The 15,074-nt window shown below is 39.1% G+C and overlaps 1 protein-coding gene across 2 annotated transcripts; it reads right to left on the bottom strand.

Annotated features, from left to right (window-relative positions):
- Nucleotides 1-2,304: 2,304 nt before the first annotated feature.
- Nucleotides 2,305-14,795, bottom strand: LOC122649020 (putative deoxyribonuclease TATDN1). Of its 2 annotated transcripts, XM_043842367.1 has the most exons (12): nt 14,754-14,795; nt 14,621-14,641; nt 14,411-14,511; nt 14,247-14,304; nt 12,582-12,625; nt 12,393-12,473; nt 9,006-9,076; nt 8,789-8,899; nt 8,127-8,209; nt 5,578-5,794; nt 2,904-2,987; nt 2,305-2,492 (listed from the first exon to the last, which is right to left on the bottom strand). In XM_043842367.1, the coding sequence occupies exons 1-12, from the start codon at nt 14,773-14,775 to the stop codon at nt 2,423-2,425; spliced, it is 963 nt and encodes a 320-aa protein (XP_043698302.1). In that variant the 5' UTR covers nt 14,776-14,795; the 3' UTR covers nt 2,305-2,422. The 2 variants fall into 2 exon arrangements, with proteins under 2 accessions (XP_043698302.1, XP_043698303.1); XM_043842368.1 differs by lacking the exon at nt 14,754-14,795 and having other exon boundaries at nt 14,411-14,534; nt 14,621-14,734.
- Between the last annotated feature and the right edge of the window lie 279 nt (nt 14,796-15,074).

The following is a 15,074-nucleotide window of genomic DNA, read 5'->3' as shown; positions in this document are numbered from 1 at the left end:
CTTTTCTCTATTAGTAGGTTTGGGCACATGAGTTGCATGAAGATTATATATTTGTTGTTTCAAAAATTCTTTGGAAGGAAGAATTTAGTTTTCTGTCGCTCGTGTGAGATTGCAAATTTTTGCGGAATTTGACACATGGCCAATCGCGAACCACATGTAGAAAATTGTTAAGATAATCTTATCTAGTTGAAGATGCCAAGTGGCCCTTTTTCCTAGATTAAGAGTGATTATAATAAAGGAGAAAATTCTCCGTAGGGGGGAGTGTACTGTGTGCCAAGCACCCAAATACAGAGGGATGCAAAATGATTGCCCCGTCCCCCATGAAAGGCAGTAATAACCCCTGTTTCGTAGAGAAGCTATTTCCAGAGACTCAAAACCCGTGAGCCTAAGGCTATGTACAGTAAGACCCTCCCTAGACTCCACAGTGGCAGGAGCCTCATGCATTGGGTACGGCCCTTTTTGTAAATTTTGGAATATTGACCCCTATTATTGATCTCAGAATGTAAATTGTTGGAGACACCTTGTTTTTTCTTTTCCATTTTTTTCGATGTAGCAGTGCTTCCAAATATCTCACAGGGAAAAGGTTGAAAGATGAAACGAGTTCAAACATTCTCCCACATTTTCCACCTTCCCACCGGGGAATAATAGAGGGAAACAAGAGTAACAGACTTGTGTTTGGTGTGGCAGTAAAATTGCTTCCTTGCATGAGGGTGGGATTCAAGTCATGCATATTCCACTTTCCCCTTAAAATTTTTAGAATATTAATGTTCTGTTAAACGTTCAGGTTGCCAACGTGACTGACCAAGCTGAACAATCCCAACAGCCAACCTCTTCAGTAGTAACAGTCAGAGTCCCATGACCTGACAGGAAATGGTATGGGATCATCCAGACCTTGTTGCTGACTATGTTACCTGGACATGGCAAAGGGTAAAACCGGGGTATGGAAAGGATTCCATTTCTTTCTTTCCCATTGGCTTGCATAAGGTGTTGGATAAGAGCACAGGTACGGCTCATAAACATAGGTTGCTGACAACCCAGACTGCAGTTGGAATGCCAACCCAATAACCTGTGAAAACACAGGACCCAAACAGTCCAACAGACTCCTCTTCTGTTGAGTCCGGCCTTAACGACAGAAGTTCTATTATTGCCTTAATGGGTGTTCGAAGATGTAGAGATGAGGTGCTTCCAAATTCCTTTGGAAAACTCCCAGTGAATTATTACCTGTACTGGAGAATCTAAACACTGAATTATTACCTGCACTGGAGGATCTAGAGAGCATGACTTCAGATTGCTTTCCTCACCCCACCCCCACCCACACCCAAAAAAAAAAAAAAAGAGAGCAAAACTATAGCGCATCTCTTTGACATAGAACAATCTAAAGCCACAATAAACATGTTGAGACAGAGAACAATGAGTCAAATTCTTTCTTCCTGAAATAAATCTCGTACTCTACAACTCTAGCTATATAAGTAATTTGGAACTATGAATCAAACACTAGGAACAGAAAGATACAAGAATCAATGAATTGAACTAAAGAAAGAACTACATTAATATGGAGAACCTACACATCCTCTCTCATCAGATGCTCAACAGAAAGTGAAAAGAATAAGCATATCAGTTTAATTCTTTAAGATAAAAGCAACACTCAATTTTTCGAGAATACATCATATGGGAAGAGATCATTAACACCCAATCATTTCCTGGGCAGCTCCATTCCCCAAGTTCCTCCAATAGAGAAGGGCAGAAATGACAACCCTACCCCTGCCCAAACACTGCCTAGGTCTAGTTATCAAGGCGTCGCCATGGCGTCCAGGTTCCTTGGTCGCCTTGGACGCCATGGGCGCCATGGCGGGCGCCTTACCGCCATGGTGGTGTCACCTTGAATTTTGCCCCTCTAAAACGTCATGGTCGCTTTCCTGCCTTGATAACTATGGCCCAAGTAGGGTCCACCCCCATCTATTAGAGGAACTTGGGAAATGGAGCAGGCCGGAAATTGAGCAAATAAAAAAATACAGCACTCCCATGTGTCTATCTCCCTCCTCAAAACAAGGGGGCAGAGCTATCTTTTCATATGAGGAGAAGAGAGATAGACTAATGGGAGTGCTGGCGTAGGCCACACTCCCAGACAGAGTTCTTTTTCCCAAAACTAAAATACCAGTTTATTCCTTTCATTCGCTACAAAACAAGAACAACCCTTCTCAATTTTCAATCCAAGCTAGAAGCAATTCAGTGCCCATTTGAAAGCAGAATTAAAAATAAAAAGGTTATACATCCGAGCCAGAATTGTGTAACCCAAGAAAATTAGTCTCTCCTGAAAGGAACAATTTACAGTTATCACGTCCTCCCAGTGGGCCTGAACCCACATCAACTGAAGAGGAGCATACTTCAAATATTTTGCATCTTGCAAACACAATGAAGCTTGTCACTGAATATCATGACTGTCAGTGAGAAGAGCATCTGCCATGGAATCCAAGTCATGAGGAAAAAAGACCCTGAAAACAAAGCACTTTTATTCAGAAGAACTGGACATTATAATGATGATTGAAGAAACATAATGACCAGGGTACACAGCCATTCACTGTCAAAAGAAGGGCATTAAGGAGATACAGAAAGTGCACAAGAAAAAAACCTTAGAACCAAGTAGCTGAACGAACCAAATTGATTTTTTTGTGTTACCACATGTCCTCAATGTTAGAGGGAGGATGAGAACATAGTGAAATAACACGCCACTAACAGGCTTGAAGAATCCAAACTCTGAGCTAGATCATGTTAATTCTATTAATAACAGATGGAAAGCACTTCTTCAAGGTAAAGCAGTTCCACACCCTGTGAGCACCTCTTAAGTTTAGAGGTCTGAATCATCCATAGAAATAAAAGAACTGGAAACCCACTAATGTGATTACCTGCCAGTATTATGGTATAAAGTCTTGCTCAGTTGATGTACATCAACAATTCCTTTACAACCAGCAACTACTTCGAGGACTTGCCTGGTTATAATAATAACATAAACATTCTCAAGAACATAATATATACGTATTCATTCTCAAGAACATAAGATATACGTATTTCTACCTAAATTAACCCAAATAACATGAGTCAAAATGCTGAAATTGGAAACTAAGGATTAACTTTAGCGAAGAGGCTTGGAAGCTCAACAAAAATAAATCACAAGGAGTAGTAGATGCAGTATTGAAGGTTAGAACTCCACAAATCAACTCTTTTCTCAAGTATTTTGACAAAATCACACATGCACTGTGATAATTGAGAAATTAGAGAAAAATAGATTCTTTATTGCAACAGAATCTTTCAATTTTCTTTCCCAATCCAGGGAAAAAAATGCTCCATCAATATTGGAACCCCAAGCTGATAACTTAGGTAGATTTTCTCTTTCATAGATCTCCAACCAATTCATGTAGTGAACCCAAAAACAACTTTCTTTTATAAACTAAAAGATTTCCAATCATTTCATGTGGTGAACCCAAAAGCAATAATGACGAATATTATAACTTTCAGAAGGTGTTACCCATTCTTACTAGAATTTCTAGTCATCTAATCACACTATCACAGAGAAAATGGAAATTTCCCTACATATGAACTCCTTGAAGAGGATACATGTTAGTTATAACCAACTTTCCATGGAAGGCATATTTCCAATCTAATGGAGGTGTATTCATTGAGACGAACTGAAAAAATACTCAACCGGAGAAAGAATATATTGCCATGTTTACAAAAGTAATGTTCAATCTAAAAATTTGCAATTCTTTGACCAAAGCTTAAGCCCGTCTATATATACAATTGACTGCTGGAAAGATCCAAACATGAAGTAAATTTTTAAATATCCATGCAGCCCCTTTTACATTTAAGCCCAATAATCTTACCAATAGACCTCCATTCTTATAATTTGTACAGATACATGGAGCTAATGCATTTGGCCTTTATCTATAGAACATTAAAGCTGTCTTCTTCCTTTTCTCCGTCTATACAGATACAATCACAAGTAACTTGAGATAGAAATGAGGAACACTTGAAATTTTGAAAGAACCTAGGAAACTAGGAGTAGGATTAATACAAAACAATATAACAAATATTGGCGCAAATGGTCTAGTCATGGGCAATGCAGACCAACAATGGTGATCCACTAAGGAATGCTTGGCATTGATTGGAGGCCATTAGGGATGTTAATAAAAAATAAAAGACGGGCGTACCCAGAGCACGAGGCTCCCACCACTGCGGGGTCTGTGGAGGGTCATAATGTACACAGCCTTACCCCTACTTTCATAGAGAGGCTGTTTCCAGACTCGAACACGACTTGGTCACAAAGGATCAACCTTACCGTTGCACCAAGGCCCAGCGGTGGGTTAAATGAGTCCCCTGCCCCAGACTGCCCCTAATGAGTTATTGTGGTATGACAAAAATCAGGTTTGGCTTGGGTCCAGTTTATTAGTTGACCCACCCCACCTCAATCCAGGGGACCCCACCAAGATTGCCTTGTAAAATTGATAAGTCCCATGCATGTTTCAAAGGTCAGGCTGGGGCAGGTCCAGGTTAAGTAGTCTCTTAAATGGACTTAGTCCAGTATCGGCTAAACCCAGACACCGTCAAGCCTTGTTGCATCCCTAGAGACCATAAAAGAGAAAGGACAAAACAGGTAGTGCAAGAATATCTAAAATGTCTAAAACTTAAGCTATGGCCTCCAATATCATGGGGTGTGGGATTTATGACACCAAACGTATAAGGTTTGGATATGACTCACAGGATGATGATGATGATGACACTGATAGTGTGATGAAAATGATGATGGATCTGAAAATTCTTCATGATATATTGTACACGTTTATGACAGGCCAATTTTGTTGACCGTTAAGCCTAGAAAATATCCAATGAAATTATTCACATGAAAGCATATATATATATATATATAGGAAAAAAAAAGGCTGCTTGGTCACGTGGCTCCTGCGCCCAGACACAGGAGCACGTGAAATCACTGCCCAGCCCCTACTGAAATCAACAATCCTATCCGTGTTGATGCCCCTGCAAGCGCTATATATGGGCAATAGATTGCTGCTTGGTCATGTAGCCCCTGCACCAGCGCAAGGGCCAATGAGAGCGTGTGCAGGGATATCAACATGGATGGGATTTTTTATTTCAGTAGGGGCTGGGCAGTAATATATATAGAGTGCATCTTGTTGTCACCAAGTAGATGAACTAAGAAGTTGCAACCTTGATTTTTTGCCCCTTGTCTTATTCCCAAAAGTTATTTAATAAAGGGGTAATCTTGTCATTTCACATGGACAATGACAGCTTTTGAAAATGACATAATGATATTTCAATTTCAATTTATTTTGAAAACCTTTTTTACCCATGACTAAAATAAATTTTGAGTATATATATATATATCATTATTGGGTATTTTTTGAGGTTAGATGTGTATATATCCTGATGTATATGGTGCAAATAGTTATAGGTTTCCATAATGAATATCTAGAGGAGAAAAGAAAAATAACATATCCATTTGAAAATACATAACAGAAAGATAAATCAACTTATAGGCACCAATGAGGAAAAGTTTCCACTTACCTAACCAAACAAGGCTCATTGCGACCTTTAACAATACAATTCTGATCATACTTATCTTTCTTCTTAGATGGCCACAAAGATTTTATGAAATTGATTCCAGCATGTGTGTTCTTGATTTCACAGTATGGTGAATCTGTCTCTATCATCATTCTTTCAACTGGAATGCCCCTTACAACATCAAGGTTTTCAGCCGTTTTTAAGGAGCAACCATTTACACCTATTTCACACCACAAAAATGAGAAGATAGAATAGGAATATTTTATTGCATCTTAAATAGGATATCAAATATGAAGAATAAATGAACCAGAGAATTAAGTAGCAATCTTTTTTTGTGTGTGGGTTAACACAACATGGCGGTTGCTCTTTTGAAAAGATTTTGATGACTTGCAGGACAGTTTGGCAGGCCAAAGAAATGTGCATAACTTCTCAGGTTATACCCTGTGTGGCCATTCAGCCTTAGGGAGGCCACCTTATCAAGTGTTGTTTCTCCAAAAAAACCAAGAATATTCAAGGGCAATTTTTTGTAGGACAAAAATGCAATACAAGGTTGCCATATGGCTGATGTTGATAATGGGATTGCACAAAGGTCCCTCGAATTTTTACATTGCAAAATATGCCACATCAAGCCTCCATGTGGCTAACATCACCCCTAGATTCCTGGCAGCCTGTAATGTCACATAGAAAACCTTTTGGCCTTAAAAAAATAAAAAATAAATAAAAAGAGAAGTTCTGGGGGGGGGGGGGGATGTACCACCCACGCCCAGACACAGTGGGGGCGTAATGACCACCTCACCCCCCAAGATGCCTCTGCGCCCCCCGTCATTGGTCCCCATGCGCATGCATGGGCCACGCTCCCCAACAGAGAACGGTCTCCCAAAAAAAAAAGAGTAACGACATGCAATCTTTGAGTTATATTATTCCCTTTTTATTTATGTAATAAACCTTTTATTAAACTAATTTTCTACAAAAAATGAGGAATAAAACTGAAAGATCTTCAAAAACTCTGACCAAGCCAATGGTTGGATGCTGAGAAATTACACCAGTTCAGAATTAGAAAGTAAATACCAAAAATAGTAACTCCCAGTAACCATCATTCTAACCATTAGATCAAGCTAATACCACCAGCAAAGGGATGGCCTTGGTAGGGTATCTTGCTGTCAAATATAGGCTGCACTGATGGCCTGATCTGGGGTTTCTCGAGCTTGAAATCTGCTGCAGGGAAAATACCAGAACAGAGGAACCACAGGGTAGAGGATGCACTTCAAAGGCCACCTTCTAATGGGAAAAAAAATCAACAGAACAGTCCTCCGGTAATCAAACAGCAACAATAGAGGAGTAGAACAGTGTCTAAGTACCCTCTGTTCGATGTTTATTGCAGGTTTAATAATATAGAAAATAAGGAAATTAATGGAAGGGAAGAAGAGGATAGATGGTTGAGCCTCCCATTCATCCTAGGCCTCTCACCTCACACTGCCTCTCACAGCAACCATGGCTTACAACCAAGTTTATTTTCATTCATTCAAACCGTGGGTCTGTTAATACAACCCCTACTTTATTTGTAACAGCAACTGAGTTCCTTCTTGCGTGGAAAGGAAGTTCATTTACAATCTGGTTTTCCTTTAACATAGAAACTAAATATAAAGTAAATCTAGCTAATTAATCAAAATACAAGGAGTCCTAAAAATTAATAAGTACCATTACATGAAAGAAATCTATATAAAATAGAAACTAAAGCTTTCGAGGAGAGGGTTACGGGGTGGTGCTCTTTAAATCCCCTGGAGACTGGAGTTCACCTTGTGGTCAAAGGGTCGTCTTATTCAAAACCCCTTGGAGAAATCTGGATCTCTCCCACTTCACACCTCAAAACATGCGGCGTTCACATCTTCTTAACCCAAAAATGGCTGAGGAGACAAGGTTTTCTTTCACTTGTTGATTTTTTTTTCGAGTTCTTTTAAAATGGGTTTTAAAAAAAAAAGATGGTAGTTTTCGGGGAGAACCAAAAGGAAGTTCTGAACTACCATTACATGAAAGAAATCTATATAAAATATAAACCAACTCTAAACTACTAAAATCCCCCACGCAAAGACTGAAACTATTCCAAGATGCATCACCACACAAGCAAGGATGGATCCTACACAAGCTGATAAAACCTCCTCCAAGTCTTCTCCACGCAACTGGCCAAGGGGCCCGCTAAATCTGAAGAGAATCTCCCAAGTATTCTGGTTCGATTGGGGAAGAGGAATCTGGACAGGTTATTGCTGATTTCTCTCAACCACCATCAATCTACATCAGTGTGTTTAGATGAAATTGCAGTTTGGTTATCTACCAATTGAAGCCTATTTATGTTGTAGACGATCTCTTCAAGTGAGATCCCTCCATAGCCCTTGCCTTTCAACTTGAGCTATTAGACTATTCTTTGCAGATATTTATAACAAGTTCCAAAACAGGGGAAAACTCTAGTCGAACTAATACAAGAAACTGTCAGGATGAAATGGATTGTTAATGCCACCACCAAAAAAAGAAGAAAAAAAATGAAGTTGCGTGCTTACCTATGAATAGATCATTGAAGGATAAGAGCTTATCCCGATCTTCTGCACTTCCAGTGAAGGAATGGACAACCCCTGACCTGAACCTGTCAAACAAGCAAAGGTAAAATTTATATACTCCATTCACATCAACTTGACATAGAGTACGCAGGTGAAAAAGGATTCTTAGTAGCTGTACAAATCATCCAAGACTTCCCAAGGAACAAAAGGATGTCATATTCTCAACATTGTGATATTGTTGAAAAAATAAAAGCACACTATGCTGATGGATAAGACCAACCTAAGTTTTGTGCATTACAAGCGACATTGTAATATATTTATCAGATCAGGAAATGTGGTGCACAAGGAGAGTGGATCCACTTCCAGATTACATCCCACTTGGAGAAATCAACAGAGATGAGAACAACTATCCATCACATTACATCCATTTGGGCAGGCAATATAATCCGTCCCAATGTACAAAATGAATATATAGATAAATAAGTCGATTGGATGGTTGATATCTTGCAACCAGATTTATTTTGGTCCTGGATCACTCTGACGCTTGACCATAAGATGATGCATTCTAACATCCAGCGTGTGAATCATGTGCATTGATATTATCCTCCAATAGTAATTAGTTCAGTCCAAATCTATGCTGCAGTTCATGGATCCTAGAAACTAACCTCTCCTTGTTTCGTGCCAGAATCTCACAGAAATCTTCAGCAGCCGCACGCATGTGAAGGAACATTGGTAGCTTCATAGCATCGGCTAATTCGAATTGCTTCTCGAAATACCTAATGTTGAGTTGTTAACTTATTAAAGGACAAAACAACACAGCATTGTACTCTTAAAATATATTAAATAATCATTCCAATAAAAGTCAATGAATCTTGAGCGTACTTTTTCTGAATTTCAGAGGGGCAAAACTGAAGCCTGTCATAATCTAACCCACATTCACCAATTGCCACCACCTGAATAGCATAAATTTCACAAACAGAAATTTGTAGGATATCTTGAAGCCAAGAAAGTAGCCAAAATACTCATATTAACACCTTTGCAGTCAAATAAAAAGCATAGGCAAAATTTTGTCTTGCAATAAGAAACTAACCATTCAACTTGAAGAGCAAAGGATCTAAGTTCCTTCCAAAAAGTTCAAAGATTGCAGCATGTCATGAACCAGAAGAAAGTTTTTTTTTTTTTTTTTTATTTTAAAAAAAAGGTGTACCCAGTGCACGAGGCTCCTGCCATTACGGGTCTGGGAGGGTCATAATGTACACAGCCTTACTCTCGCTTCGCAGAGAGGCTGTTTCCCGACTCGAACCCACATCCACTAGATCACAATAGAGCAACCTTACTGTTGCACCAAGGCCCGTCCTCCAAAATGCTCCTTTGATATACCAAATAAAATTATGCATATTGAAATCTAAATTTTTACTGACGTCCTCCTACATGTTCAGTGGCTGTTCACATAACAAACTTGAACCCCTTCCTAGTAATCTAAATAGTTAGGATCATGTGATGGGCTCAATTTTGGTTGGTGATATCTTAGGTGGAAGCTATCAAACTAGGAGTCCTGAACTATTTATAAATTAAGCTATTCTGCAGCACAAGTAGCTATGAAGGAGGCTGGATGTACTCATGTACAACAGAGCTCAACATTAAGGTATGATTTCTCTCATGCGGTCTTCATAGTTCAAGAACTCGGTGAGATCTCACTTAAAACTCGGTTTTTTCATTTACCGAGTCGAGATGGGAAGCAAAATTAAAAAGTGCACGAACTCGGTCGAGTCAAGATCTCGGTTCGAGATTTCGGTTCGACCGAGATTTGGACCAAACCATTGTTTAAAAGATGCAGATCTCAACCTGGACAGCCGAGATCTCGCCAAAACTCGATTGTCTCGGTGAACTCGACAAGGAAAGGGGCTGGTGAGCTGATTTTTGAGGTTTTGCCACCTTGTTTCAACAGAAAACTTATCGGAGATGTCAATTAGCATCCAAGCTGCATCAAATTCCTTTCCCAAATAGGCACCAGTTCCGAATTTAGTGGCATGCATCTCAGCCTCAATATGACTATGATTATGGCTAGGAGAGCACCGGTTCCGACTATAGTGGTTATGGGCAACTGCAGTCAGTACACTATGGCCATGACTTCGACACTCGGAGCACTGGGTCAGGGTTTGTTGACGACCTATGCACAGTCCCAACCCAACCATACATGCCTGATGGCAGTAGCAGTGGATCGATCACATTATTCCCATCGCAACCGCCTCTTCTATACCCTAGGATAGGGTACCTTCGGATAGATGATGACAACACTTATATGACTTGTGTGGTAGACTACACGCATTTCTTCAGTAGCACTATGACATGGGAATCCTATGTGGCATAGTCTGAGCCTTACTGGCTTCAGAAACATGGCTTGGAAGGATAGAGGTCATAGTTGTCACGTCGTCACGGTGATCCAAGTTGGTGGAGGGGTGTCATGTCGATATATCGACATGTCACCTGGCGATCGTATCGACCATGTTTTATTTTTTATTTTCTCTATTTTTAATGTCATTTAGTATGCTATAATATATACCCTATAACATCAAAAATTAACATAAAAGTGTACTACTAATCTACTATGGTTTAATTCATGAAAGTGTAATATCCATTAGTGTATATGAAATCATGGATTATCAAATAATTGATAGCAATAGTCTTGCTGATAATAAAGTTGAAAAATCATGAGAGTTGAGATACGATTCATATGAAAGTGACTACAAAAGTAACAAAACAAAAAAACAATTACAAGAACGAAATTTATATTGAGTGAATAAAGCTAATAAACAACCCATCTAAATAAAAAAATAAAAAAATTGCTGATGTGAATATGTGATTGTGTATTAGTCAATAGCATATTAGTGTTTTCTGTTTGATGTTTTTTTTATTTTTTTTATGTTAAGGAAAAAACATTAAAATAAAAAATGGCTAAAAAAATTTATTGTTAAAAAATTAAGTTTTATAATTTGAAACAACCATGTTGCCCGATATGGTCATATGTCGTGGTATGGCGTCCATGGCGGCGCCATGGCGACAACATGAAGGCCATATCGGTCGATATTCTTACATCATCCATACCGGTGGTCGATATGTCCACTTCTCCAGCGATATGACGCCATGGCGACGCCATGACAACTATGATAGAGGTATATCATATATGTGATGTAAACCACCCTACTTCACATTGCTAACGCTTATTTAAGTTGTTTAACATTAATTGAATGCTTTGATTGCTTTCTATTACTAAATTATATGTAGAGTAGGGTATTTTAGTATGTCGACCCCGACCAACCTAGGGTCCGCAGTGAAACTCCTATTTGGACTTTGTTTTAGCAAAATCTGATAGTGTCATTGTGTTTAAATGGTCTAAAATAGGTTGAGTACCAAGTTTCAGGCCCAAACTAGGTTTAAAACCCACCGAAACCAGCTTTCGAGTTCAAAAAAATAAATGCACCAACTCGCCGAGATCTCGGCCCTACTCAGTTTTTTGGCTGGGCAAAACCAGTACCGAAACCGAGTTCTTGAACCTTGGTGGTCTTTCATTCACAAGCAGTACAATAAAAGCCTACATGATAAGGTTAACATTTAACAAATTATCTGGGACCAAAGATTTGAGTCAGTTGAGCTGAGGTTATCTGGAATAAAGACAGGACGTTCAAATTTAACAACGTGATTAGACCTATAGTTAATTTGACAGGTTAGGTATCCCCAGGAGAACAGAATTGAGTGTGGGACATACCAGATGAGTGTAGGATGGTATGATGTCTTGTATTCCGTCGCTTGGATTTGTGGGTTGATTCCGAAGGGCCGTTAAGAGGTTGTAGGGCCTCGAGGCCCAGCCTACGGTTGTTCAATACTCTAATACCATGTGACAGTTTCAAACCCAGAATAACCAACAATAACAACTGGAAGAAGAAGAAGAAGAGAATAGACAGCAAAACTTGTACAACTAATTGAAGATAATATCTTAACCACCCAATCGGTAGTGGTATGGTTTATTAAAATTTAAAGTGAAAAAAATTACAAGTATGCCCTTATTACTACATAACACATACATAAGACGTATAAGACCCTAATAAGCAAAGATATTACAAGTATACCCCTGAGGTACTAACTCTTGATAAGAGCTACAACATCCTATTACTATAGTGGGAGACACAATGCCTAAGGCTGAACTCAAAAATAATAAGATAAACTAAAAAAGAAGAATGCTACAGCTGTGATTATGAAGACAAAGCATACCTTTCCTTTCTCAATTCCTTCCTTGGCCAAAGACAAAAGTGCCTGAAAGTGCTGTTCCGGATCCCCACTCTCATCGAATTCCTGAATAATAACAGAGTGTCAAAGATGCAAATGCTACCAGCCAACATGCAGATTACATTCCGAATGCAAAAAAAATGTACAAAATATGACAAATGAAGAAAAAATCACCCTGCATCTGGTAGGATGCACCCCAACAGTACAGAAAAGCCTTCCTGCAATAATCAAGAAAAAACTAACAAATAAAACAAATGAACGGACCACCAGCTATAGTTCATCCAATTAAGTGATGCAAACAACCATGGGATAAAGGATTAGACCACAACTCTGGTACCATGTAAAGAAACTCACTATTATTAGAAACAGACGTTTATTTCATCAATCCATTCAATAAAAGTAATATGACCAGATGATAAACAGACATCTCACAAAATGGCTTTCAATTAGGTTGCACACTCAGCAACTTAGCCAAACCTCAGTGCAGATTGATTGTTGAACATTTGATTACTCTATATTAAAACACTGTTTCTTACAGATCCTACCAAAAGAAAATACATATACAAGCCACATGTTCCTGTTTTCTTTTCCCCTCTCTTCGGCAATTTTCTGGCACCTTACTATGCAGCATTTGTTTTCTTGAGAAGTTCATCTGAAACATCATCAATCCAAATGGACTTCAACAGAATTGGAAGGAAAGGCAGAACCTGGAGAGTGGAGAAGCATATAAAAAAAGTGATAAACCTACCAATGTATAGCCCTTATAGATTTCCCTATTTCCCCGCCAAGAGTCGGTATGAATTAAGAAAGTCATGCCTATTTTGATCAAAGAGATTGGATGGTCAGCTAATGGTTGGCCAAACAATATACCTACTGAAGGCCTGCATCTCTTAGCCAAAACCCCATAATCGCCCCACTCTCTCAGATGTTATTAATGTCATCATGGACAGTAAAGTCAAATCAAAGAACAGTTTCAATCCATTGGATCCTAAAGCCAGCTTCGATTGAATCCAGTAATGACCCTGGTAGATTCTTGCTAATTAAATTTGAAATAGATAAATAGAATCACTTGAGTTCAGCACAGCACAAGCATAATCCATAGCAGATGGAAAAGGGATATAGAGAAGATTGATGAGCAAAGGATAAGCCCAACAACTGCTGATATTTACTCACTACAAACTGGTAGGCACTAAACTGACAAGAACCATCGCCTCATCAGTGGTTCAATAGCGACATAGTTATCTATAATTAAGTTCAATAGTGCCGTACTTATCCATATTCAACTACAAGGCCATGTTGCTATAGCTATCTAACATTGGTTTCAATTGAACAAATTGGCAATCTTTAATTTTGTTTGTTCCTTTGATAAAAGCAGTTTAACAAGGCTCAAGAAACTGAAGCATCTTGCATTCATGGCCTGTTGAAGCCATCAAGATCTGCTGAATCAGTTATTTCATCCATTTAAATTTAAAAGGCGAAAAGGACTTGGTGGCTTCCTTATACTACTTTTGGCAGCACGAATCAGAAACCATAATGAGTTGCAAACTAGATAGGTAAAACATTTCAGCCATTTTTGGATATCCATATACATTCATCGAGTGATCCTGTTTTATGGTAGCTCTGACAGAGAACAGATTGATGAAATTGAACTCTTGTTTCAACTCATAGTAAGCGCGCGCCTTCACATGGTATCAGAGTAGTGGTGTAATCATGGAGCCAAAGCTGCTCCTGTCGTTTAATTACGTGGCATTTTATCACCTTTGTTCAACAAATATAAATAAAATAACTAATGACAATGTAAGGGAAACAGAATAGACCAAATCGCCACAAGAACCATACCATCGGTTTCTGATATAGCCAGGGCTTCCCTTGATTCCTCCAGCGACCCACCAGTGACCTTGCCACGCACAGTGCTCAAATCTCAGACAATATAAACAAAACCAATGTACGAGTTGGATGTGACTCATGAGTGAAAGATGGAAACCAGTGCCGGATGGACTTACGACTATCCGTTCAACTCCAGCACTCCAAGCCCTAGTGAGAACAGCCGGAATATCAGCTAAATGGTAATGCTTGCCATTGTAGACCCCCTTGAACATGTTATCTGCGCCGAAATTTGCTTTTCAGCTTCATATGGAGGACACGCGATCATCTAAATAAAAACAGGGAGAAGCAAACAGTAAAGAGCCAATGTGTTCGTTATATTGCCTGACCTGTGAAGTTCACCGCTATATCTTTTCGATTGAAGAAACGCATAGGGAAAGATGGTTAGATAGAGCCCAGAGCTGAAGAAACAATTAGTAGAGCTTGATATATTAAAATTCTGAGAGTTGCAGAGGCACTTGCCTATCATCCGTACTGCCGCCATGGTCCAGGTTGAACGAACTTGGGAGTAAAGGGGGAGGGGAGAACTTAATTCAATCAAGTAAATGAATTAGCTTACAACTAGTCCGAGCGTACGAATTTTCCGACAAAAATGGAGAGCGCTGTGTTTGGTTCGACAGAAATGGATAGGAAAAAAAAGGGTTAAATACACGTACTTCTAAAATGCACCCAATATTCCTCATGCCCCTATGATTCTGACAAATTCACATGCACCCTTTGAAAATTTCATGTATCACCCTTACTTTTCCATTTAAAGCCATTTAAGTCCACATTAGGAGTTAA

Source organism: Telopea speciosissima, chromosome 1 (genome assembly GCF_018873765.1).
Source record: "Telopea speciosissima isolate NSW1024214 ecotype Mountain lineage chromosome 1, Tspe_v1, whole genome shotgun sequence".
NCBI classification, from domain to species: Eukaryota; Viridiplantae; Streptophyta; class Magnoliopsida; order Proteales; family Proteaceae; genus Telopea; species Telopea speciosissima.
The sequence above is the reverse complement of the archived record's forward strand: the minus strand, read 5'-3'. Positions and strand labels throughout refer to the sequence as shown.